Source organism: Hippocampus guttulatus, chromosome 9 (genome assembly GCF_054856545.1).
Source record: "Hippocampus guttulatus isolate MCC_2025c chromosome 9, RoL_Hgut_1.0, whole genome shotgun sequence".
Lineage (NCBI taxonomy): Eukaryota > Metazoa > Chordata > Actinopteri > Syngnathiformes > Syngnathidae > Hippocampus > Hippocampus guttulatus.
The window spans coordinates 16,363,642-16,389,355 of NC_141269.1; the positions used below are offsets into that span (position 1 = coordinate 16,363,642).

Genomic DNA, 25,714 nt, shown 5'->3' on the forward strand with positions numbered 1-25,714 from the left:
ATTTTACCAATGAGCAGCCCCATTACAAGTGATTATGATGCTGCAGCGGCAGGGGGGAAAACAAATCAGTCTACATTTGTGGAAAGAACATCCTTGCAGAGTTTCAAACGGCATATTGGTTCATTCACGTGACTTTAGTGTGCATGTGGGTGTGAATAAAAATAGAAATAATAGTAAAAAAACACGACTACGATTAATAATAATCATCATCATCATCATCATCATCATTCCCTTTATATAGCACATCTAGAATCAAAGGTCAAAGGTGTTCCACATTCAAAACAGTCAATGACCAAAATAAATCCATTGACATTTTCAGCATAGTCAAATGCACGTGAAAGTAAACAAACACATAAACAAATAATAATAAATAGAAAAATAAATAACGCAATAGAAAAGCAAATAATACGATAGAACCGCAAAAAAAAAGAAAGAATAAAAACCATTGGAAGAATGCCACATGATAAAAGTGAGTCTAAAAAAAAGATATAAGCACAGTCAATGAGTTTGTCAGTGTAGAAATTGTCTCTCTGCAGTAAGTCTGCCCTTCTGAGATAGACTCCAGCTATCCATGACCATAAACGGGATAAGCAGTATAGAAAATGGATTGATGAGTAAGAAGTGACGGTAATGCTGACAGAGGCAAAAGGCAAGTCTGTTAGTCGGACCCTTGGTAGCAGCGTCCTCGTGTGGCCGAATTGTGTACTTCATCCTGACTTGAGCAGCAGCTCTGCCCCCCATCTCAAACCCACTCGCAGGATTTCAGGTGAGCACCGACATACAGGATCACCACGACAAAATAAATGGCATGTGTGACACGTGTCATTGCACGCCAGCAGTGAACTCTAGCTGTGATCGTCGAATCAAACCGACTAGCCATAATTTAATGTCCACCTCCTCAATATACAGTAATGATAGCCAACAAGATCTGTAACAATGTTTTTGCTTTTGCAAAGACAACACTGCTCAATTTTGATTCCCAAAGTGCGAATTCAACATGTTCATCATTGTGGGTGTGGTTTGCAGAGGTGTAGATCCGTACTCCATTATAATGAGAGCGTAATGTTTTAAAAATATCAGAAATCTTGTCACTCAATAAGATGCAGTGTGGTGTCAATCAAAAGTGGACACTGATATACTGTTTTTGTAAAAGCTGAATATTTGATGAAGCTCTTGTATCGGATATCATTATACTGTACAGTATTTGCAAGAAGACGAAATGTTGGAATCGGTGAGTTTACACCACAACCGGATTTTAAGTACAGCAAAAGAAAAAAGAAGCCGATGTGGCTTACTAAATCAACGATCGTCATCGTTCTGCATCATTGTCAGCATTCTTCCCTCACACTAGCAGGTGGCTTAGTCTGTGGGTGGGTGGGTGTATGTTGGGGGGCCGGGGGGGGGGGGGGGGTATGTGTGTGTGTCTGTGTGTGTGTGTGCGTGCACAAGCGTAAGTGCGTGTCTCGAGTCAGCTGACAGCTGTGTGAGGGGATGTGACAGTGGCCTGATGCTGCGTTCTTCTGTTCTCTGGGAGCCATTTTGTCTCCCTCTGATCTCCGAGTCAGGTCTGCCCCCCTACCACCATCCACCCCCTCCAGCCAATCACGTCAGCGCTCAGCCTTGCAGAAAACATTGAAACAGTCTGATTTCTCCCAGTCTCAACCCCCCTCTCTCCCCACTCCTCATGCACTCCTGCAGCCTTCATCTCCCATTTGCTCCTCATCCCTCTTACTTCTCCCTCCTCTGTCACCCTCTCCTGTTTTCTCTTATCTCAGCCCTCCCTCTAACTCTTCCTTTGGCAAATCACATCTCTCTACTCTCGCTTTCTTTTTCTTTTCATAATCCCCCCTCCCTCCTCTTCAGGCTCTCTTGTTGTGCAACCCGTTTCCAAACAGCTAAGCCTTTGTGCCTTTTTGTCTCTTGCCGTTTCAGCCAGGCTGCAGTCTTTACTCATTTTCCTCCAATCAGGGACACCATGTGACTCCCCGCATGAGAGGCCACAGTCCCTCCCACCTCTTCTCTCTGTCTGTCTCTCTCCCTCCGACTCCCCCCCTCTCCTCCCAATCTTGCCGACAAGCCAGGCAACATACGTGAGCAATCAGGGGAGTCAAAAAGAAAAGAGGAGTTGGAAATGTAGTGTAAAAGTGTACATGAGAAAGGTGAGGGGAGACAAACAAAGTTGAGAAAGAAATGGAGACTAAACAATTGGAACTGGGGAACATTACATGTAATTATCGGAGCATCTGCTGGTTCAGAAACAATAACAAGTCCTCTCTCTTGTCACAGCTTGGACCACATCGGCAAACATTCTGCTCCAGTGTTGATGTCATCCAAATGCTGGGGCACATAGTGTGTATACATCCACATGCACACACACGTACGAGCACAAACACTGAGCCCACACAAGAAGGAGGGGAGGACCCTATGCTGTTGAACATGGCACTGGAATGTAAACAAGCCAGAAAGGGAGACAGAGAGGGGACCAACTATTGGGCGACTGTAGTTTGCTCATTTCTGTCATGGCTAACATGCCATACGGTTAGGTGGAGTAAATCACCGTTCGTTGGCCTTTGTTGCAATTACTTTTGACTACATGTAAATGACTAAATGATTGACTGTGAGTAAAATTCACAATCAAGTCATCAAATGGCCCTGTGGCATGTGACCAGTTCACCCAGTGTGAGTTGGATAGGATCCAGATTGAATGACCCCATTGAGGACAAGCAGTATAGAAAATGGCCGGATTATTTTTATGTTCTGAACTCCTACATTGATGATTCCTGTGCTGTTTTGTTCAAAATAATGTTGCCATATGATGTCTGAGTGGTTGCAGCCCATAGGTGATGTCATGTTGTTCTTTTTCTCTGGACCATAAACGAAATCAACAGTTGTAGTGCACTCCGTTTTGCCTTAACCATCATCCATCCATTTTCTATGGCGCGTGTCCTCAATAAGGTCAAGGGTGAGCTGGGGCCAACCAAGCAGTCTTTGGCGAAAGGCAGAGTACATCCTGGGCTGGCGGTCGCCGGCTAATTGCACAACACACGTCGGCATCAACTATTTGTACTCACATTCGCGCTGAGGGCAATTTCGAATCTTTAGTTAACATGTTTTGATGGAAATGTTTGAGGAAGTCAGGGTAGCCAGAGAAAACCTGCGCAGGCAAGGGGAGGACATGCAAATGTCACACAGTAAGCCCAGAGCTAAGAATCAAACCATGAAACTCAGAATTGTCAGCCAGACACACCAAGCATTTATCCTTTTCCTATATTCTTTATCCTGTTCAGGGTCACAGGGAACAAGAGCCTATCTCAGCTGACTTTGGACGAGTCAAACCTCAAAACTCAGAACTGTGCGGCAGTCCCTGATGTGAATTCCAGATAAGATAATCAAACAAATAAGTTGCCGTGTGAATGGAAATAAAATGCACCAAGCCGATAATATGAGGTGGAAATAAATGATTTGAAACACTGGAGAGAACAAGATGAGAGAGTAAAACGGGAGGTTCGCCATGCACAGGGCAGTCATACGTCTTTTTGGAAATTTCCATGACCATGTTGATTAAGTATGCAATCTGACCGCAAGACAGCGAAGGACCCATTCTAAACAAGAGCTCAGACCTCGGCTGCGCAAGCTTGTTTAACGGCTGAAGAGGCAGTACTATTTGCCTTGTATAACACAGGGCCCAGAGATTGGAAACACACGTGCGGGTTTAATCACACATGCAGAGGCTTAATCACACGGCCAGACTCCACATTTCTGCATCGACTGTAGATCTGCCACAACAACGCTCTGCTATTTGTTCATCCATTGTGATGACGAAACATTGTCTCTGAACTTGGTTTCCCCTTCTGAAGTGGCTGCCTTTCGAATAACTTAGCAGTTAAATCGTTTCCAAACCGCAAAACATGAGAGTATTTTGTGTTTCGATCCTTGTCATGATTAAAGTCTGTGGCTGGCCACATGTCTCAGCGTTCATCGCGGCTGTTGACCGGTGCAGTCACTGTGGTCTGTTTCGACAGGAGAGGTGGAGAGGCCATGTCAGGGTGATACTACACCCTCTCCAAAAGACTGAAAACACATTGACTTCCACTCCCCCGCGGCTGAATATTGCATGACAGTACAAGTAATATATAGTAATACATTTCCAGCTATGGGATTATAACCTATTTCATGTCCACATGCTATGAGGAGTGGGATATAAATCGCGCGAACACTTATGCCTGGGGCACACCAGCACAGGGTTTATTTCTCGACCATGATTCCTCTTTCTCTTTCCTACCATGTGTGATTAGAGTCAATAAAAGTGAGTGGAGTTATCTGCTTGCTGTCAGACTCTCCAAACTCAAATACAACCATATGTAGCCTGCAGGGAGTTCCTCAGCCTTCAAAGACAGTCGACAAATCACACACTTTCCAATATAGTACTTTAATATGATGGATACTCCTTCCACCAAGTTGCTGTCTGTGACTGAACTCCCAGAAACCAAACAGCTGGGATAAAAAATAAAAAAAAACATTCAAATAGGTAACAAGCAACCATCTGGAACAATGTCTTTATCCTTGCATTGATTTTATGCTAAAACAAAGAGGACAAGAAAGCTAAATGCGTGGTTAAACCACACACAAATGCCTCTGTTTGAGTATCAAAATGTTTCTACACTGTCAGGTGTACATATATTGACCTCTTTCATGACCTCGGGAAGAAAGGAATTCTAGGTAGAAAGGGAAAGCCATTTTGCAAAGTAATACGTACGAGAGAGTTTGGCAATTGTTGTGAAGTTTTTTTTTCCGATTTAAAATGATGACATGTCAAGTCAAGATAACATACAACACAAACATTGATCGAATACCACACTTTTACCACTCTGCTCGCCAAAATGACAGCATTCGACGATGCTAATTACTCGTTCCCCAAACCCAAGACAAATAACAACGACCTGTCGGGAAAAGTCTGGGCAAGGCTGACTTGGCCGAAAAGTTGCTGAAGTCATGAGATGGACGAGAGTCATTGATGTGAGCTTCTTTGTAAATGCATCTTAAAATACCGGTAATAGAAATCCAGTCATCTTTATTAACTGAGCTGCGCTAGTCTTGCAATCAGTGCGACCTTTGACCTCCAACAGCACATTCAGCATTCTTTTTACAGTTCTTCAAAGTCTGTAGTACATGTTTACAAGACTTCATCCATGCCAACCTCAGAAGAACTCACTCATAAATAGTTGTTATCTTCAACAACAACAGGCCGAGGCACGATGAAGGAATATTCGTAATACCATAGCAACAATTTCTTGGCCGTGTGACACAAACATCTGTTCACGATCTATCTTTTAACTCTAAAAGTTCCGTTGAAGTTAAAAATGAAAAGAAACGGATAACGGTTGACCGGTCTATTCTGTCCCTCCTCTCAGGCCAGGACAGAAGGCAACATCCCATGAGCCTTTGCAAACTGAGCCCAGGGCCCCAGGGCTCTGAGCTCCCTGTTTCCCTGTGCCTCAGTCACGCCACGGCAGGAACGGCACTCTCCAACTCAAAATACATCAACACATGATATGGAAATGTCAGCGGCTGGCCATGGCAGTGGCGGTCGCTGCAGATGTCGTCAACGTCCAGCATCGGCATGGCGGCTACTTACCGGGACACGCGCAGCCGCCCACCGACATCTTCTCACATGTCTGGTGGGAATACGATGAGAATGATGGTGTTGCCTCTGTTATCCCTGCTCTCTTCCTCTCCTCTATCCTGTCTCTCACCAGTCACTGCTGCTGCTCACATGAGCGTCTGTTTTCCCCATGGTTCACACACACACACACACACACACACACACTCTCACACACTCTCACACACGCACGCACGCACACACACACGCACTCACACACACACACGCACTCACACACACGCACACACACACAGCCGGGGAGCAGAGCGAGATGGAGGGAGAGTGAGGAGAGAGGACGGGAGAGTGACAAAATGCAACAGAGAGACAGACGAGAAGAAGAAGAGGTTAAAAAGAGAGCTCGCACACACACACGTGCATGCACACGGACTCACACATACACAGACAGACACAAAGGATCAGATTCTCTCAGTAGTAAGAGAGCACTGTGGATGTGTGTGTGAGTGTGTGAATGTTATATAGAGTGAGCAGAATTCAGTCCTGCCTCTGCTCTGCCCTCATCAGCCCTGCAAATTACAGCTCAGGTGGGAGGAGAGAAGGAGAGAAAGGGAGGGAATGAGGCTGAGTGCCAGAGTGTATATATGTGTGTGTATATAGCGTGTATAGAGACTGCATGTGTGCGTGTATGTATGTGTCCAAATGACCTGAAAGATTTGAGTAAAAGCAAGCATGTAATGTGGGTCCTTTCCCCCTTTAAAAATGTAGAGAGTATGCTGTTACAGTGACAGACACACACACTCCAATACAAGAAAGTGCACACACGCATGTTCAAAGGATCTTCGGGGAATCTAGCAAGGTCCAAGTATACACGTGTGTGCGTGTTTGTGTATCTGTGCTTCAGCCGTCCGAGTGGCTTGTTACCATCGAGCAAAGGTCTGCCACACGACGGGGGGAGGCAAAAGGGGGGAGGAGCAGGGAGATGGGGGCGATTGACGTGCCTCAGCTCTTTCCTTTCTCGCTCCCTCTCTATGACATCTCTCTTTCTCGCTCCGTTAGTCTTTCTGTCTGCAGTATGTCAAAGTGTTGCTCTCTCACTTCTCTCATCTTTTTTTCTCGACTCCTCTGTCATTCATCTCCCTCACGCCCTACCTCTCTATTCCCTTATTGCTCTTCTGTTCTCATTTTCCCCCTCCCACTGTTTAAAATCGGTCTCCAATCACTATGACATTCGTGTCTCCCAGATATAGATGTTCAGTCCTGCTTGTGGTCATCCAACTGTGTCACAGAATTGTTGAACTGGTTAATTATTACATGAAACAAAGTGAGTGAGACAGAATTTCTTCTGCTCATGTAGGTGTATGTTTAAATATCAGAAAATCACATGAAGGAATCAAATGAAATTAGCACACAAATGACAATGTACTTCCAAGTTATGAGTTGTCGAGAGGAGAAAAAGAACGGCACTAAACTTTTCTTAAGCATTGCAGTAAAATAGCCACAAAAGGATGGAGGACAATTGTAATCACACACGCACACACACAATATACTGTGTGTGTGTGTGTGTGTGTATATATATATACACACATATACATACATATATATACATATATATATATATATATATACAGCATATATATATATATAAAAAAAATTTTTTTTTGGAGGACCTACAAATATTGAGGACTGAAATATTGGGAAAAAAAATTTGGGTCTTGGGCAGTGCAGACCATCAAGGATATATTGTGAAATGGATACCGCTTTACAGTGTCAAAACAAATTGAGCATTATCATCATAAAGTCAGAATTCCTGACACAACTTTTGGCTTTCGGACATGAGACCTAATGATGTGACCCGTGAGCGCAGACTCCACACGTCAGAGAAAGGAGGTCACATATCTCGGCAGCGTTATCATCATTGTCCACTGTTTGCTTCCAAAATGGTATCACGGAGATGTGTTGAAACAGGTTGTCGCTTTACATGCAAAGAAGAACGTAAGTCTGCATAGATCACCTCCCCCATGCTTTCTCTTTTTCTCTTTTTTTAAGACACTTGCTCTTTGTCTCCCTTGCTCTTGTCCTCACCCTCGTCTCATTAGGCAGTATCTCATTTTGAGGAGGAGAGTGCTAAGCCAATCAGAGAGGGAAAGAAAGAGCAAAGGAAGGGGGGAGATGGCGAAAGGAGAGCGACGAAGAGGTTGCAGAAAGGAGAGGGCAAAGATGGAGTGAGCGAGACACAGAGGAAATGCAAGGGTGAGGGAGGGAGAATAAATAGCTCTAGCGCACTCGTCCCCCATTACCCCGGGAGGGCACTGTCGCCATGGCAATGTGGCAGAAAAAGGATAGCACAAGCATGATCAGCTTCTCAAAGACCACGTACACACACATTTGCCAGTACAAATTGTAATCTGCCCTCATAAACTGTTTCTTAAAATGATTTTGACAGGTTCATAGAATCTTACAGTATGTACATGACCAAGAGAGCAGCTGCTCTACCTTCATTACTTATCTACAAGCACATGAAACCACATTGTAAAATCGACTGATGAACAATCAAAGCCCCAGTAATGAAGACAAATAACAGTCTCCGGGTGCCACAGAAAGTGTAAAAAACAGAGTAAGCAAAAAGAAAAAAAAAAGAGAGCGAAGAAAGGGCTAGGAGTGAACACCATTACAAAGGAAAGAAGAGGGGAAAAAATGAGAAACATCACGGTTGCCAAACATTTACCTCCCTTATCCAAGTTTTGTTTGGACAAATCTTCACCTTCCACATTTCCTCAACTGTTTGCTATGCTTTATTCTGTGCTTAGATAACTGTGCACTGAATTATTTAACACATATTTGTATTTTTCCGCAAGAAAATGAATCATATTGGTAATGCATTATTGTAGGTATATGTATTTTGTTGATATCAGCTGCTCTGAGTATTGGATAGATTAATTGTTAGTGTTATTAGTACTGAATTGTTGCAGTAATTAAAAAAAGTCTACACCGCCCAGTTATATGTATGTTATATCTATCTATCTATCTATCAATATATATATATATATATGTGTGTGTGTGTGTGTGTGTATGTATATGTATGTATGTATGTTATACATACAGCACATTTGACAATAAAGTTGTATCCAATCCAATCCAAAATGCAATATTTTTGTGATATTAACAAATGAGATGAAATGAGGTCATTTCAAAACTTTTTCCACCAGTAATATAACCTACAAAGTACCCTGTACAATTCAATTACAAAAGTAAATCTCTTCGAGGGGGAAAGTAAAAATAAACAACTGAGATAACATTCATAATAATGGGGATGAGGCCGTGTTTAGAATTAGCCAATCACATGTTTAATGGGAGTCAGCACACAACTTCCACCCTTTAAAGGTCCCTCTGATGAACCCCAAATAAAGTTCAGATGTTCCAATATGCTCCAAGTAGACCAGGAGAAACATATCCATGCTTATATCTCCAGTAGACTTCATTATTGTAAAGTCTTCTTACTGGACTCCATCAAAAGAGCATCAAAACGCTGCAGTGTGGCTTATGACCAAAACAAAGAGATCAGAACATATTACTCCAGTCCTAAAAGGTTTGCACTGGCTCCCAATCAGCTATAAAACAGGTTTGAAATGAATAAATCTATAAATCATTTTGTTTGGATCCAGAATACCTTAACAGAAGGTTTCATTAATTTTGCATGTGTATCTTAATTAATAGATAATTAATTAGTTGAACTTGGAAAAAATAAATTACCAAAAAATAATAATAATACACCTCCATATTGATGTATCTCACTTTTATGGCAACATTTTCGATACACGCGTACATCCATATGGCGTCCAACGAGACATAACGTATACACTACAATTTTCTGCTGAACAAGAGATACACAGTGGACAACGAGGAGGACACAAAGAAAAACAACGCCTTAAAACATAGCAAGAATTTGCAAGGAGTCAACTAGACACCACAAACAAGGTGCACAGGCATGCTAATACACATTTTTTTTACAAAAAGTGTCCTTATGCAAATTTTGTTGCGCACCCTGTATGCACAAGGACAGAAAGGCATGTGTGCGTGTGCCGTGAACATTTTAACAGGATATGAGTCAATTACAATTTGAGATGGGACACATCACGCACGTGACATTGAAACTCAAAGCCGAGCAGAATATTTTTAATGAGCAAGAGGTGGGTGACAAGCTTCATTGCCCGAGGGAGGATCTGTGCGTCTTCTTAAACCTCCGCTATTCCCCTGGTGCAAGTGACGCCTTTTGGGTCATTACGTCCATAATGCGAGTGGAGTCCATGCTTGTAAATTATGCAACACGTACATCTTTATTTATATGATTTGTAATTATACACCAGGCCAAAGCAGTTCTCTGTTCATCTTGCGCACAGGTAGGAGGACATATTGTGTTAATTATTCCAGCATGGTCCATGCATGTGAGGCTTGCGACTAATGACCACGTCTGCTGTACTTCCTGAACCACTTGTTCTCCAAAGTGTATTTTGTGCCATCAAAAGACAATCCGGCGCTGCATCTTTCACATCAAAAGTGAAATCTCACTCAATGGACAGACCTACATTTACAAAATTTACGCCTCGACTAAAGGGGAAGTCAACCCCAAAATCGTCGTCGCAATAATATGTCCTCTGTAGGCCCACTCTTCATAACATGGATTTCTGATGTATATGTTTTTAGTTCTAATCTTTCATTTAGTTCTAATATCACTGTTGTGCCATGTTTTCCCCACATGATAATGAATGCCTTCACAGTGTAACATGTCATATTTAATACCTTGGAAATTTTATACCTTTCCCCTGACTGAGACCTTTGAAAAACGAGATCCCTCCCCCGGTTACTGTGGAAGTGTTTTGAGGACCAGGCTTGTGCTAAACTAAATTATAAAAACCTCACCAAAAGCACACTAAAATAGGTTAACTTTGTTTACAGTTAATCAGAAGCACTTTTTGAAAACTAAATTGTGACAGGTGTGTGGTGACTACCATGTAACATGAGTTTGAATATGATTGGTGCTTTCTGAACACAACGAAAGCACTTGCGCGACCACATTAGCACAATTGTTGAAACTGGCATTTGAACCATGCAGGATGTGTAGACTTTTTATATCCACGGCATCAAAATTCCCTTAAATGACATGTAACAACCAGTTATATTTATTTTTATTGGCAAATGCAAAATATTCATAATAAACCATGTCTGTTTTGCCATACCAAAGAAAAACAAGACATCAATGTCCCAAAGTCATTATATTGGAACATTTTTGTACTTACACCTGCTACATAAATACGTTTTTTTAATCATTTCAATTACGGAAAGATAGGTCTATAATGTCAAGTTATATAGCGTTTATTTGGTGTTATCGTACCTTTGCATGTTGTGTGGTAGATTCAGTTTAAGGGTGCGCTGATGCCGCAAACTCTTACGTAATACAGTCTAAAATGGGCTTCTTGTTTCTTTCAAGACTTCAGGATTCCCTCACCGTGCTGTGTTTGTGTGCAAGCAAATATGTGCACCCTTGAATCCCCACTCCTGCCTCTTCTGTTGTTCTATCGACAGGATCGCATCCATATCTCCTCCAGTCTTTTTATCATCTTTGCCCGCATCATTCCTTGATCTTTCTTTTGCGATTAACCAAGGCACATTTCTCCTGTGCTTCTCTCAGCCCTTCGGTTGTTTTCACCAAATGATCTCTGTGCCATGTGGGAGGGTATTCTTCCTCTCCGCTCTGAAAGCAAAGGGACATGAGGCAAAGTCCAATGAGGACAGCAGTGGCACAACACCTGAACCAAACAATGCTTGCGCGTCCCGCAGAGGGGAGATGACGAGATAAAGATCAAAGTGCTTTTGCAAGGCGCTACAGTGCACACACATGTATTTCATGAACTCAGTGGAGGGGTGTGGGATGTGCAGAACAGAAAGTGTATAACACAAGCAGCAATATGACTCCCAAGACCCCGCAGGTTCTTCAAACAAGATCATAGGGAGTCCTTGGAGGTTGAGAAACATGATGGAAAATAAATAGGTTTTTATGCGCGTGTTTGTCCCTTAAGCACTAACGCTTTGGAAAAATGTCCATTTGTGAGTGACTATGTATTTTATTGCCAAACAAAAACAGTGGTCCCAGTGGACAGTACACTGTATGTGACGCTGAGTGTTGATGTGGATGTTTGGCGTTGAATGCTGCAGTAAGGTGACCCACTTACACTGAATTGCCCCTCCTCAACTCAATTCTCCACATATTCTTGCACATACTGCACTGGCAGAAGACTGACGGAGGCTTTGGCCCCATTTCACGCAGTAATGTGTTTCAAGACGTGTGTGTGTGTGCATGTGGGCGTATGAGTGAGAGCTGAGGGAGTAACAGTAGCAGCAAAATTTAGGCATTTAAATACCAAAACAAAAACAATCCAGGTTAAGAAGATATATATATATATACACACACACACACACACACACACACACACACACACACACACACACACACACACACACACACACAGTATATCTATCTCACCTCCAAATCGCTTTTACAGACTTCAGAGTTCTTTCACTGAGATATCAGCACTATTCCTTTTAACATTGGGGAAATTTAAGAACAATTCACACCTTGATCTGCATTGGTACCAAATTTGAATGGCTGCTTACGATACCAATTCAAAGAGGATTGTGGAAACTGGTTATGTACTTTTTGTGTCCAGTCATTCCAAACAAACATCGATGAAATACTGAATGGTGAAGTAATGACAAGAACACAACAAGCACCACATCTGAAAACAATATGGAAAAGCTTCTACACCAGGTCATAAAAGCGGTTCCTGTGACTAAATCTCATTTCCTATTAATCTTGCACAGCCACTGACTCTGTAAACCGGCATGACATTCAGAAGAAAGGTCAACCCTTTCCTGGTATGCAAGAGATAACAGGCCAGACACATGCATCGTCCTCTCTCAAAAATGGGGAGATAATACAAAATAGCAGCACAAGCATAAGGAGCCAATGAACCGCGCTTTGTTTTGCCTTTCATGTGTTATGTATTTGCTATCTGATTGGTATTTTCTGTGGATAGGTAACTGACAAAAATGATGGTACCCTGAGAAAAGATCATTTGACCACAGGTGTCTTCTAATTAGCATCACAACTTATCAATTGTATTCAAGAAATGAAAACTATAATGAATATCAGAAAATTGGAATACAAAAGGAGAAAGAATAACTATATAAACACTATTTATACATTTATACTATTCTATTATACTATTTTTATTATTTTATACTATTATGATACTATTTATCTATTTATACACCAAAAGGTGTATAAATGGAATAGTATACATAAGGGTAAAAGCATTTGATGATATGTAGATTTTCTTTTCTTCTTTGTTTTGAAAAATGATCAAATCAAATTGTTACAAAATAAGGGGTAGGACTAGATAAGTTACTTACTTCTTCCTACTCCCTTGAGCATACAACCATGATGATGTGTTTTCTACTTTTATCTACTTTCTAATTTTCCTTACATAATTTTCGTTTGACTTTTGTCAACCTGTTATTGTGTATACTATATGCTCAAGGCTCAATAAACAAAATAAATAATAAACAGATATTTCCACACTGTTAAGTTGTGAGCTGACATTTTAGGACAAATTTGCTCCAGTGAAACCATAAGCAGGGTGTCAACAAACATTCCCACTCGGGCCACATTGCTCTGCTACACCCCCCCCCCCCCCCCGCCCCCACACAAAAAAATAAATAATAAATAAATACAATTTTAAAAATGGGGGCGGGGGAACGTCTATATAGCCCAGTACCAAACGGCTGGCTGCGGACCTGTGTTTGGGGACCTCTGAATTAACAGATCATAAGTGGAGAAAGTTAAAAGTCCACTTGAGAGGGAAGCGTCTGAATCTGTGATCCAACCCTTTCACATGAAACATTAAAAGCATTTTGGTTCACTATGTGTCATCAAGTAAATTCGATGCTTTTAATGCAGGTTAAAAACTAGCCCTTTCAGCCCATACCTATAATTGCGGTCTTTCAGAGCTTTTTCAAAATCATGTTTTCAAAAGGTTTGTTCTTGCACTGTTTGTTGTTTTAGTAATTTTCTTTACTTTTAAATGTCTTTAACTCTTTTATTTGTAAATGCTTTAAAATAGGATGGTGCTCGACCTGACAGCACGTCCTCCTTACAGTGCAGAGGTGCAAGGTTCGATTCCAGGCCCTGATCTTCCTGTGTGGAGTTTGCATGTTCTCCCCGTGCCTGCATGTTTTTTTTTCAGTCGGTGGGTGCCTTCAGCACATGGGATAATATACCCAAAGGATCTTCATTTCACACACCCAATATCTCTGTGAACAAAATTTTTCATCATTCCATTCGGCAGTTCCTATAGTATGATACCAAAAAAAAAAAAAAAAACTCCCCGCCGTACTGGTTTTGCCATTGCAACTGTTTGGTTGTCCATCAGCCCAAACCCTGAAATATTGAGAGAAAAGAAACAAAAAGCCACCAAAACAAAGTGACCCCTTTGCTTGGCAGAAAATTTTTGAACGCCAGTAGCTTGTGCTTTTTAGGATGGAACAAGATAAAACACATGCCACAAATCATTTTTGGAAGAGACAACAGCAAAGCATTCTCTTAAATGAAGCCATGGATGGAGAATATTTTACATCTCCAAATACACTCTGAGCCTTTGATTTTGCCTTTTTCACTTTACACCATGGCAGCGTTGAAAAAAAAGTAGCAGGCCTTTTGCTTGTTTCTCGATTGTGAGACAAATAAAGGGGTTTCTTCTTTGTCAAAGTAAGAATTACACAGAACAGTTATCTGATTGCAAATGTAGGGAATTACAATAAAATCCTCAAGTAAAGTACAGATACCGGGGGAAACTCATTCACACTGCCTTCTGCATAATGTAAATACCAGTGCAGTCCAGTATTGTAAGTGAAGCTGTGATACCACGAATTGAACGCTTGATGTCGCTTCAGCACAATCAAAATCGCGTGCATTGGAGAAGTTGGTAAATTTGTGCCTTGAATGTACCTAACCAAGATGCAAATGTACCAGATTCTAACAAACGTTATCAGAAACGGGCCAATATTATGAAGAAAAAAATCATTTTCTGTGCCAAATATGGCGTCTGAGTGGAAAAGAGTTCTCTGACCTAGGATCTGATAGTCAGCGTTTTCCAAGTGTGTTGTGAGTATCAAACTGGTCCTAGGTCAGTCAGCTGTTCGCGCGTTGTTGGTGGTGGTCACGTGTCCAGGACTGCCAAGTCGACCATGTGGAGCAGCAAGATGGCGGCGCAGTGGAGGCCCATAGACGAGGCTTTAAATGCCGGCAACGTGGACTTTCTGAGTATCAGGAACCCTTGCCAGGTATTGCTTTCGCCAGTTAAGCTACTGTGCTGATCAAGTAGGACAATGGAGCGTTTTTTCGGCGTCGTAGTGGCGGTTGTTTCACCGGCACATGTGCGCGTGGCGACACGTGGCTGAGACAGGCTTGTCGGCAGGGTACGTGGTTAGCGATCAGCTGTAGATGGACCGCTCCACTCTTTTTGGTCCTCAAAAGCCCGGAAACCGCTGACTGTCACGTATAGTCAACACTCTGGGTCTTCGAATGTTGCTTCCTGTAATCGCAACCAGCAATGGATTGTTGAAAGCGAAGGAGTGCAGCACTCCCTGACTGCACTGTGCATTGATTGAAGTCAACCGAGGCAGGCACGTTGCACTGTTCTTTGTTGAACACGAGAAAAGCGAAATTGAAGAGACATTTGTTGGCCTTCTTCATCATCTAGATGTTTAATTTTGACCCTGTTTCACTTAAAAACGCAACATTTATTTTCATTGTAGCACCACATTTAACCGCAAGATCTCTGAACACAGAAACTGATTTAATACTACTTATTATTATTCAGCCCAATACACCAGAAAGTTTTGTTTTCGTGTCATTTGGTTTGGTGCTGTGATAAACCGCCTTACTTGATGCAATTTCCATTGCCATCTACTATTATTGCTTACTGATTGACAAATACCTGTCTCAAATGTGACAGTTGGTGGTTTATAATCAGATTTTCATCGTGACATCATTAATATATCTTATGCGTCTCAATTTTGTTCCAAATATTTTTCACATACAGAAAATATAAAAGCGTATCGGATAAGAAAAACATAATCTACGGTCATCAAAATGTTCACACATCAACTTGGATTACTTGATGCAGTAATATTACTCAGCACTACTAAGATTTACTGTCTGAATTTTGAGGATGTGAGTAGAACATGTTCAACTCGGTTATCTTGAGACAGTCAATGTGCTATTCGGCACATTCGAGTACGGATTTCTAACATGTTAACCGATGTTTTAAAAATGTGTGCTTATCGTAAATTCCTGCTATTCTTGGGGAGAAGGCACTGAGTACTACCTTACGTAGTGAAAAAAAATAATTGACACCCGTTAAGAACTGCCAATATACCAATAACGATATTCAAAAAACATGTCATGTTTTAACACCCATTTATTCAAACCTCTAAATCGCTCCCTAACTTTCTATTCTGTTTCATCTCACATCAGAGTTCTCACTCAATGTTGGCTACACACAAAGGATTTGTGTTTGGAAGTATTGAACAGGTTAAGCGTTTCTTGATTGTCCAGGAAGAAAACAATCATGTAGCACATTGCACACCTCAGGATCCTTTTTTTTTTAGAGACGTCGGTGTGTTTAGTCTGATACATTCACATTTTTGTCCATATCTCTGCAGATTGGTTCGTGTGGAGGCACCATGGGTGCAGAGGACATGGACACGCGGTCCTGTATGGAACGCTCCGTCTTGGCCATTTTTGAGGAGCCCGCTGCTTCATCAGAGGTCAGAGCGCAAGCCAGGAATGGCAGTACAGTAGCTCTGAGGAATAGGCTTGTATTTATGCCCACTAAAAGTGGATGGGCCAAAATAGTCACAAGCTTTTGTTACCCATTATAGGACACAAGGCAAGCAGAAGAAGAGAGCGAGACCTTGCTGTCTGCTCTGAATCAGATGTTAGAGTGTGTGGAGGATGATGTCGGCAGCACGCTTTCACCCTTTGACACCCTGCCTGACACCAAGCTCCTCAACTGTCAGGAGTTTGGGAACAGCATGACTACTGTAAGTGCAACAATTATTTTCATTTTTTTCATCATCAAATCACTCACTGTTAACCCTAAGCCACCCCAGAACTGCATTGGACAAAACAAGAATCGTGAGCCTAAAGCACACTCAGTGACGCAGCACAACTGAACTAGTCAGCCGCATTGTGCAATACTGTGTGTGAGGTTTTGCAACAAATTTTCATTAGTCACAGGGGAATGGCATCAAAACAGCACAGTTGTTGACTGTTAATTACCATGATAGGTTATAACTAGCCTCGTCCAGCTCGGATCACATAATCTTGAATCGGGGCCGATCCCGTAATTTACTGATGATTGGCATCGGCTGAAAATGATTAGATTTTTAAATGTTGTCAATTGTTAAAAGGTCACAAAGTGAAAAAGAAAATCCTGAGGGACAAACATATTGCCAAATGTAGTGCTCTAGTTTCACTTGCACAAAATATAATGTTTATAATGTTTAACGTTCCACTGTGTAAAACTGATTCATTAATCATTTTGGCAGATCTTTTTTTCTGTTACGTACGAGTGGAATTTCTGATCTTCAAGTGTATATGTTTCCATCGTTATTTTAATCTGCACCACTAATATATTACGAGAAGATTTGTTTGTTTGATCCACTGCTGCACTAGACTTTGAGCTATATAAAAAGGTACCATGTTGGGACACTTAATTAAAAACGAAAGAAATTCAGAAAATGGAGACAATTTGGATCCGCGCTCTTTTTTGAAGTAAAGGTGTCAGATCATTACACGGTATCAAAATGATATTCTAAATCACGTGACTTGCACTCGGGTGTCAAAAAATCTGATTCGGACTTCCCTATAGGATGATTCATGACAAAAAAAGTTTGTGGTCAGCAAGCATGATCAAAGCACGCCTCACCAATGTATAGTGCATGTTATGTTTACAAATATATATATATATTCATAATTTCATAATGTTACTTTAGTGAAAAAGCAGAAGTGTAGAGAGTATGTCTGCCCACAAATTGGATGCACCGAAGTTGGTGTTCTTGCGGTCAATAAATGCAGCTATCATTGCCAGTAGCTTCTCAAAAGATGTTTTGGATGCACCCTGGAGAAATTTGCAAACGGTGTGATCCCCATCTACAAACCTGGTGACAATCTCTAAAAATAACCTCTTGTTGTCATATTTTGGGCTTCATCCACAGTTTCTCCTTTCTTCTCAGCCTTTCCTCTAATTCAGGGGTGTCAAATTCATTTTTGTGGAGGGCCACTTTGGACTTGCGTCTTCCCTCGGAGGGCCATTTTGACACCGAAACCAAATTAATCATCTCATTGTATTATTACTTGTAGACCACAAATTGATGGATTACCAGGTTTGAAATTAGTCAACTATAATAGTTTGTTGAATTATTGTTCGAGTGTAAACAGGGTAACAACATTATTGCAAAATCTCATTTCTTATTTATTACACATGGCAATTTTTCGGTGCACATTTTAGCAAGGATCGTGCAAGTTGACACACGTGATTTGCTTTCGTGGGCCTCATAAAAGGACGTGGCAGGACAGATTTGGCCTCCAGACTTTAGGTTTGACACCTGTGCTCTAAATAACTATAGCGACCAGGGCAATCTGCTTTTTTCATGAGAATCGCGTCATGTTATTTGTCGTTCAGTCAAACAATATACGTCATCCTTCAAAATGTTGTCATCTGACAACAGTGGCACGGGCCAGATTGCAGTGGCAAAACATCTGAACTATTTCCTATCTTTCCATCTCTTTTTAGGATGAGGTAGCCTTTACCGCCAAACTTAGACCGAGAACCACAAATGGCGCAGGAAAAGAAGACAAGAGCAAAGTAACCAGACTTCAGCCAGTCTTCCAACACCAAAGTCGGACATTGTTTCAAGGTCCAAATAAGAAAGCAGATACTCAAGTGAACATCTTTACTACATCTTCTCTGGTCAACCTCGTGAAACTCATGCACCCCTATTGCCTTAAGATGCATGTAGAGGAGGAGGGGAGAGACCACCGGGGCACAGCTGGACCACTGTCGCCCTGGGACAAACTACAGAAGAAACACACAATGTTCTCCCAGGGAGAAGTATGGAAGTATAAGAAGCCAACTGCAGACAGTGACGAAGACATAAATGTTGTATCTGATGATGATGATACCCCCCTGAAAGAGAGAGAGGGTAAAAAGGGGATTGCAAAAAAAGAGAGCAGCACACCGCTAAAAAGCGCATTCCTCACGAGCAAATCATCCAAAGGTCCGTTCCCCAGGGCAAAGAAAAAAGTCAGTTTCGGCCCTGTTCAAGTGGCTTCATTTGATCAGTCTGTGGAGGTTGTATTCGATGAGAAGACTCTCCCAAGCGTCACCGCTGCAGATACACCCAATGACCCAGTCCTTGTAGTCCCAACAACAGCATCGATATTATCAGACTTAAATAACCAGGCTGAGGCTCCACCGCCAAAAGGTGAGGGCAAAGCCAAATCGCTAAGCCTCCAAGAGTACAGGCAGCTGCGACAGAAAAGGCAGCCTCTGGTGGAGAAAAAGGGGAGCAACACGACCAGGTGGCCCTCTGTTCCCAATCCCCCCAAAGAACTGACCCCCATTCTCTGTTCACATGGGCAGAGACAAAACCTCTGTGAGATGAAGTCTTCACTCCGTCTGATAGAAAAGTCTACAATCAGTCCGGATCCACGCCAAAGAGCTCCTTGCAAGGCAACATGTCGTCATCCACCCGGAGCACTCGACAAGAAGCCATTGTTGGCTGTTAGGCATCGCAGATCCAAATCACCTCAAAGTGAATCTGAACATGCCTCACTTGATGGTTCAAAGTGCAGTGATGATCACAGTGACCCCCCTGTTAAAGGAGCTGCAAGCAAGACAAGTCCATTAAAGAATCGGACACCGCTCAGCACTGATCCCCCAAACCCTGTCATCATTCACTTGCCTGTTAGCCCGATGCCCAACCCATCTAATTCTCACTCTTCTCTCATGTCCAGCGTTGAACACTCAGTTGCAGCATCACAAATACAACAGTCCACTATGGAACCTCATTCAAGTAATGAAGTGGAGTGCTACTTCCCAATTCCGCCTCAAACAAAATCCAGTTCAGAATGCAGGGAACCACAAAACCTCATGCCTCAGATTTCTCAGTCAGTAAATTCGGAACCAGTAATGTGTGACCAAGGCCAGTCAGTCAGGGAAGTGTTCGCAGAGGGCCCCACAAGATTTTCTCTTTCAGAGAAAGCACGACCATCATTTCAACATACCTGTCGCAACCAAAGTGCTGCAGCTGAGTCAGGTACAGACCAAACACATGCACGACTTTTATCAGATAATGTTGGTATGAACGATTTAGATAATGGGTGGAGAACGCAGAAACAAGGAAATTGTTGACATCACTCTCTGTTTCTTCTGTTAAAGGGATTGAAGCCTGTGACCTTACCAGCTTGTTGGAGCAGTTTGAGGAGAAACAAAGTGATTCTTTGGCTTACTATATTTTTGTTGTTTTTGTCTTCAAATACAGTACATGTAGATAGTTGGTCATTTTGGTTTCACTTTTGTAATTTTACTGACTGACCGGACGTCGATATATCTGTTACAGAAACAATTTTGCACTGTTGGCCACAGTAGAGCATTAGGTTGACCAACCGTCCATGCGTGGCGCATGCACATAAAGGGTTTGGAGCTCAATTTGTGTCCCGCAAATTCAGGCAGTGTCCCAAAAGATCAATGCTTGCTCTCATTAAAAAAAAAAAAAGGTCACAATACCGGACAAACTAGTATTTAGCTATTATTATTATTTACTAGTATTTAATACATACCTGAGGCAAATCAATTATTTGAATTTGGCTCCGTTGGCGGAGTGAGAGGTTGGTGCCAGCAGCAAGATACAAACGTCAGATTCACTGAAACGTGAGCCACTGACTACAAAGAGAAGATGTACAGGAAAGATTGCACAAGTAAATTTTTGTGGGTCAGGCCCAGCTCATGCCATGGGCCGGAGTGCGTCACTGCACCCCGTTTTAGCCACACGCAAAAAAATCTGGACAACTGAGAAAGTGCAATTGTGAACTCCCCTTGTATATATAATGTATAATGCGCATTTGCACACATGACCTCTTGTGGTTGTCTCCCTTTCAGCTGAAGAGGCCGATCCAGCTATCTTTTCAAATGCTTTACCCGCAAACCTGCACAAAGACACAGAGAGGAACTCTATGCCTATGCAGACCTCCACAAAGGAACCCAAACCTGTCAGAACGTTGTACTCCGTAAAAGCAAAACGCACCATCAAATATCTGGAGCGCCAAAGAAACTTGGAACATGTCACTCCTGAGCCTGTCAGCACTGACGTCATTCTCGACACTCAGGAAGTTGTCAGTGTAAGACGCAGACCACCAGCATCCAAGGGCATTCAGATCATTGATCCTCGCCCTTTGCCATGCAGGAAGACAAACGCGACAGATCTCGCTGCACCTCCTCACATCTGTTCATCGGTGTCCACAGATCACGACTACTGCATGCCTGTGGATGATTTGCATCCACGAGCCCCTCCTTCTCTTCTCAGGAACACTCGTGAAGTGGAAGTGACCTCCTCTTTTGTTAAATGCAATCAAATCTCCATCATGAAATGTCACTCTCCCGTCAGAACTGATGAGAAATACCAGTCAGCCTCATCCACTTGCACCCCGACAGCCCCTTCATATACCCAACTTACACCTCCACCCAGCCCTCCGAGCAGAGGGCGAGAGAAGAGGAGATACTCGAGAAGATCCCCACTCTCTGACGTTTGCTCGTCATCGTCCAGCTCTCCATCCCGCTCCCCAAAAAGGTAGTCGCGTTACCCTCTCTTGATTTTCAGTTAGCGTTTTGTGCTGAACTGTTATTTGTGCGTGCGTGTCCACAGGTCCCATTGTGAGCATTCAGGAAGCAGGTCTTGGTCATCGTCCCCTTCTCGCTCCGCCTCCCCTTCCCCGCCTCGGCGCCGCAAACTGTCTTGTACGTGTTTAACATCTAACAGATCGAGACCCCAATCATGGTCTCGATCCCGGTCGCCGTCTCCTTCCTCACCAACTTTTCATACGCGCAGGAGAAACGTTTACAGGTGAGTTTGCAAATGAAGGGGTTCAGATAGCCAATTAGTGATGAAAATAGAATCGTACCGTAACTTGCAAGTTTCATTCATTTGATGCATTTACTTGTCGAGCAGATACACACACTTTCCCCAATAAAATGAATTAAAATGCCATTCACCCGTTCCAGACCTCTCTGCCCACCCCAATAAAAAAAGTATTCAATTGGCAAACTATGCTGTATCGTATAAAAACACAATTAAAGAAAGCACTACTAAGACATAAACTTAAGTCACAGATGCTCGGCACCCAGGTAACAACCTATCATGGCTCAGCTTCAGAAAACCGGTGCGCCGTGATTGATTGTTACCTGAGCCCTGAGCAGAAGGCCGTGTTTAGACTAGTTTGAGTGCATTGAACATATTTTGAAGAAAATTTATGGATTGAATTCCCCTTTAAGTCAATTGGGTGACAATGGAGATGGGGTCAGATGAGCTTGTTACTCTGTATGTGTGTGTCAAGGCGTAAGTACTGGCATACAGCAGCTCCTTGTTGTCATTTTGTATTCGTGTGAATGAATGTTTCCTGAAGAAGTAGCTGGAAGTGAATCGTGACTGGCTGCTTACCCACATGCTAATGTGGTACAGTACCTTAATTGCTGTTTTTTATTTTCCACCCGAATGGCGGTGTATCTGAAGCTTGCTTGCACCTTAAAATTTTGGTTCACACCACAAGGCAAAAAATCGACTAAGCATAGGCTTGTCCCTTGAAAAACCCACAAGTTGAGGCACTTATTATTCAATGTATCACTGTAATAATAGAAATGTCGTCTTGCTATCACTAAAATGTTATCGCTCCATCACCAGAAAGTCCTGGAAACTGAAGAGGGAACACAAGGCAAGACTTCAGAAGCTGAAAGCCATAGTAAGTCCAACAGTCTTGTCATATCAGCTGGTCGGTTTAGGAGGCCTTGGCGGGCAGGGGGCGAATGCCCGGCGACAGACCGACCCTCCCCGCTAGGCCGTATGGCATCTGCTCGGGGGCTGCGTAACTACTTAGCATGCCATAGTCTCATTCGTTATCGGAATTAACCAGACAAATCACTCCACCAACTAAGAGCGGCCATGTACCACCACCCACGGAATCGAGAAAGAGCTGAGGTTTCCGGTGTTGAGTCAAATTAAGCCCAGGCTCCACTCTTGGTGGTGCCCTTCCGTCAATTCCATTAAGTTTCAGCTTTGCAACCATACCTAAAGATTGGCAGTTTCCCGGAATCTGGCCGGCGGGTCATGGGAGTGATGCCGCTGATTCGCTGAACTACGCCGGTACCTGATCGCCTTTAAACCTCCGACTTTCGTTCTTGATTCATGAAAACATTCTTGGCAAATGCTTTAGCCCTCGCCCGTCTTGCGCCGGTCCAAAAATGTCACCTCAAGCAGCACAATACGACTACCTCCGGCCATCCCTCTCGATCATGGCCCCATTTCAGGCGGTTACTCTTCTTTAGTTATTCTTTTCCTGAATACGTAACGTCGGTACATGTGTTCCGTTAGCCCCCAAACATGTCATCTGGTGTCTGAGTGATTATCTGCTGTCCAACACGTGCTCATTTGCATCTAAAATTCTTTACCAAAGGATGAGCGCAGAGTCGTGTACGTCGGCCGCATCCGCAGGTCCATGACGCACGATGAACTGAGGGAGCGCTTCTCTTATTTCGGAGAAGTAGAATGCGTGTCGCTGCACTTTAGAGATAAAGGGTAGGTACACCGAAAATGTCTCCTGTGTGCTGTGAGTCCATACTGTGAAGTACTAAAATGGTTTTGTTTGCTTCCCAAAGTGACCATTATGGCTTTGTCACGTTCTACCGCATGGATGATGCATTTGCAGCCATTGACAATGGTGCAAAACTAAGAAGACCCGATGAGCTGCCCTTTGACATTTGCTTTGGAGGAAGAAGACAGTTTTGTAATTCAGACTATGCCGATTTAGGTGAGAGTGTAACCAGGCAGGTACAGTGGAACCTCTGAGGCCCAACGCAATTCGTTTGTTGACGCTACTCGGAACTGAACTGAGTTGCGAGGATTTCATTTGTTTGGCATGAGAAATAGGTGAAATGAATCCAATCGAAAAACTCACAATTGCTACCTCTGAACAATTCTAGTACATTTTGGACTCATTGTTACATATAAAGACATTCTATTTTTTTTATTTAATAGATTGCAAACCACTTTTTGGGTACTTACTGTTCTTTATGTTGAGCAGATAATCAGATGTGAAGTTGCACCTCGGCTAATTGCGCCAGTAGCAATACTGACCTTTATCGATGTCGTCTTGAGAACCCAGCCCGAAAAGGAGCCTTGCCTGCCTGTTGATTATATTGGCTGATATTAGCCCATTTCAAAATACAGTGGAACCTCGATTTAATGGACTAATTGGGGGAAGGGGTCAACCATTAATGACGATTGATCGTTGATTGCAATTGAAGTGCATTTTCGTGGCCAAAAAATGCCCAGTAAAGTACAAAATGATTGGAAATAATGATGAAAATGTGGAAACCATTGAAAAGGTTTTGAAGTTTATTGAAACTTACGCCACTAGAGCTTGGTATGGATATGAAAAGGTTGATATTAAACACTCCTTTTGAGTTGGATGCCTACGATGACGCTAAGCTTCTGTGCATGCGTTCCACTGATTGTTTAAGATAAGAAAAACCTCTATTAGTCTCACAATGGAGAAATTCCAAATTCACAGCAGCAAAGTTATGAAAGGAAAAAGTAGAACAACAAAATACATGTATAGGAGCTGCTTTAAAGGCAGCCACTCTCGTCTCGCTGCGCCGTCTTGAAGTCAAAATAACAAAATAATACAACACAGCGCATAAGACACAGTCATTCAATCGTAACCACTTTTCTGCATCTGCTCTAGTTTGTACTCTATATCTGTGACAGCAGAGGGGCAGCTCTGCCTGGCATGACCAGGCCTTCTATGTGCTACTGCAACAGTATGTGAGGTTTCCACCAATTACACACCTGCTTCCTTCACGCAAACTGCATTTGGCTTTTAGTGCTGGTGTTTTTGAATTAAAGTGACCAATGCATCACAATTTCTGTGCCAAATATACCTGCATGCATATCAGCTCATTTAAACGCAACACTTCCGAGGTTTCATGTCATGTCTGAGCCGCATGCAGGTGATGGTTGGAACTCCAAAACTTGTGTGCACGTTCAAAGGTATCATTTTTCCTTAAATGTTGCTGGAATACATTAAGGGCATTCAGATTTAGAGCTTCCACTGTACTGTACATTTTTCCAGAAAGTGCGCTGTTATCATGAGCCGATTATTAGTAATAGTCACAAATGCGTCGAAAATTGGACAGTTTGAAGCCGACCCGGATCACTGAACATGTTATCAAACTGTGTTCCTCAGATGCAAAAGTGGATGCAGAGCCGTCTCCAGCCAAGAGCAGGTTTCAGGAGCTTGACTTTGATTCATTACTGAAACAAGCCCAAAGAGGACTGAGGTAGCAGTGCAGAGGAGAGGATCGCAGAAGAGAGAACGACACCAACTTCAGAATTTTTTACTCGCACTTATGTTGCCTATTTCAGTGTCTACTGAAATAGACAAAAATAAACATTAAAATACTGTACGTATTTTACTGTTGTGATTTTTTTTGGATACACCTGTATTGCAGTTTTTGTTATATAAACAGTTTTTGGACAGTATATTTTTGTATTTTATTGATTGTGTTGTTACACGTGCATTTTGTCAACATACTTGCAGGTTCATAAAGGACATGTACCATGCTCATTTCCCAAGTGAGGAATTTCTGTTATCAGGACAAATTGGACAGCGCAAACATGAGTCCGTACTAGAGAATATTTACTGTA

At 42.4% G+C, this 25,714-nt stretch overlaps 1 protein-coding gene across 1 annotated transcript; it reads left to right on the forward strand.

Annotated features, from left to right (window-relative positions):
- The first annotated feature begins 14,894 nt into the window (after positions 1 to 14,894).
- On the forward strand, positions 14,895 to 25,630 carry LOC147200585 (uncharacterized). The gene is made up of 11 exons (XM_086119109.1): positions 14,895 to 15,013; positions 16,397 to 16,501; positions 16,616 to 16,777; positions 18,532 to 20,056; positions 20,179 to 20,232; positions 20,899 to 21,586; positions 21,662 to 21,859; positions 22,694 to 22,751; positions 23,463 to 23,584; positions 23,665 to 23,816; positions 25,254 to 25,630. The coding sequence occupies exons 1-11, from the start codon at positions 14,918 to 14,920 to the stop codon at positions 25,349 to 25,351; spliced, it is 3,258 nt and encodes a 1,085-aa protein (XP_085975235.1). The 5' UTR covers positions 14,895 to 14,917; the 3' UTR covers positions 25,352 to 25,630.
- Positions 25,631 to 25,714: the final 84 nt, after the last annotated feature.

Excerpts from the sequence above, each read along its gene's own strand:
- LOC147200585 (XM_086119109.1), top strand. The coding sequence starts at position 14,918 with ATGTGGAGCAGCAAGATGGCGGCGCAGTGGAGGCCCATAGACGAGGCT. Across the intron at positions 16,502-16,615 it reads AGCCCGCTGCTTCATCAGAG|GACACAAGGCAAGCAGAAGA; the intron begins GTCAGAGCGCAA and ends TACCCATTATAG. Across the intron at positions 16,778-18,531 it reads TTGGGAACAGCATGACTACT|GATGAGGTAGCCTTTACCGC; the intron begins GTAAGTGCAACA and ends ATCTCTTTTTAG.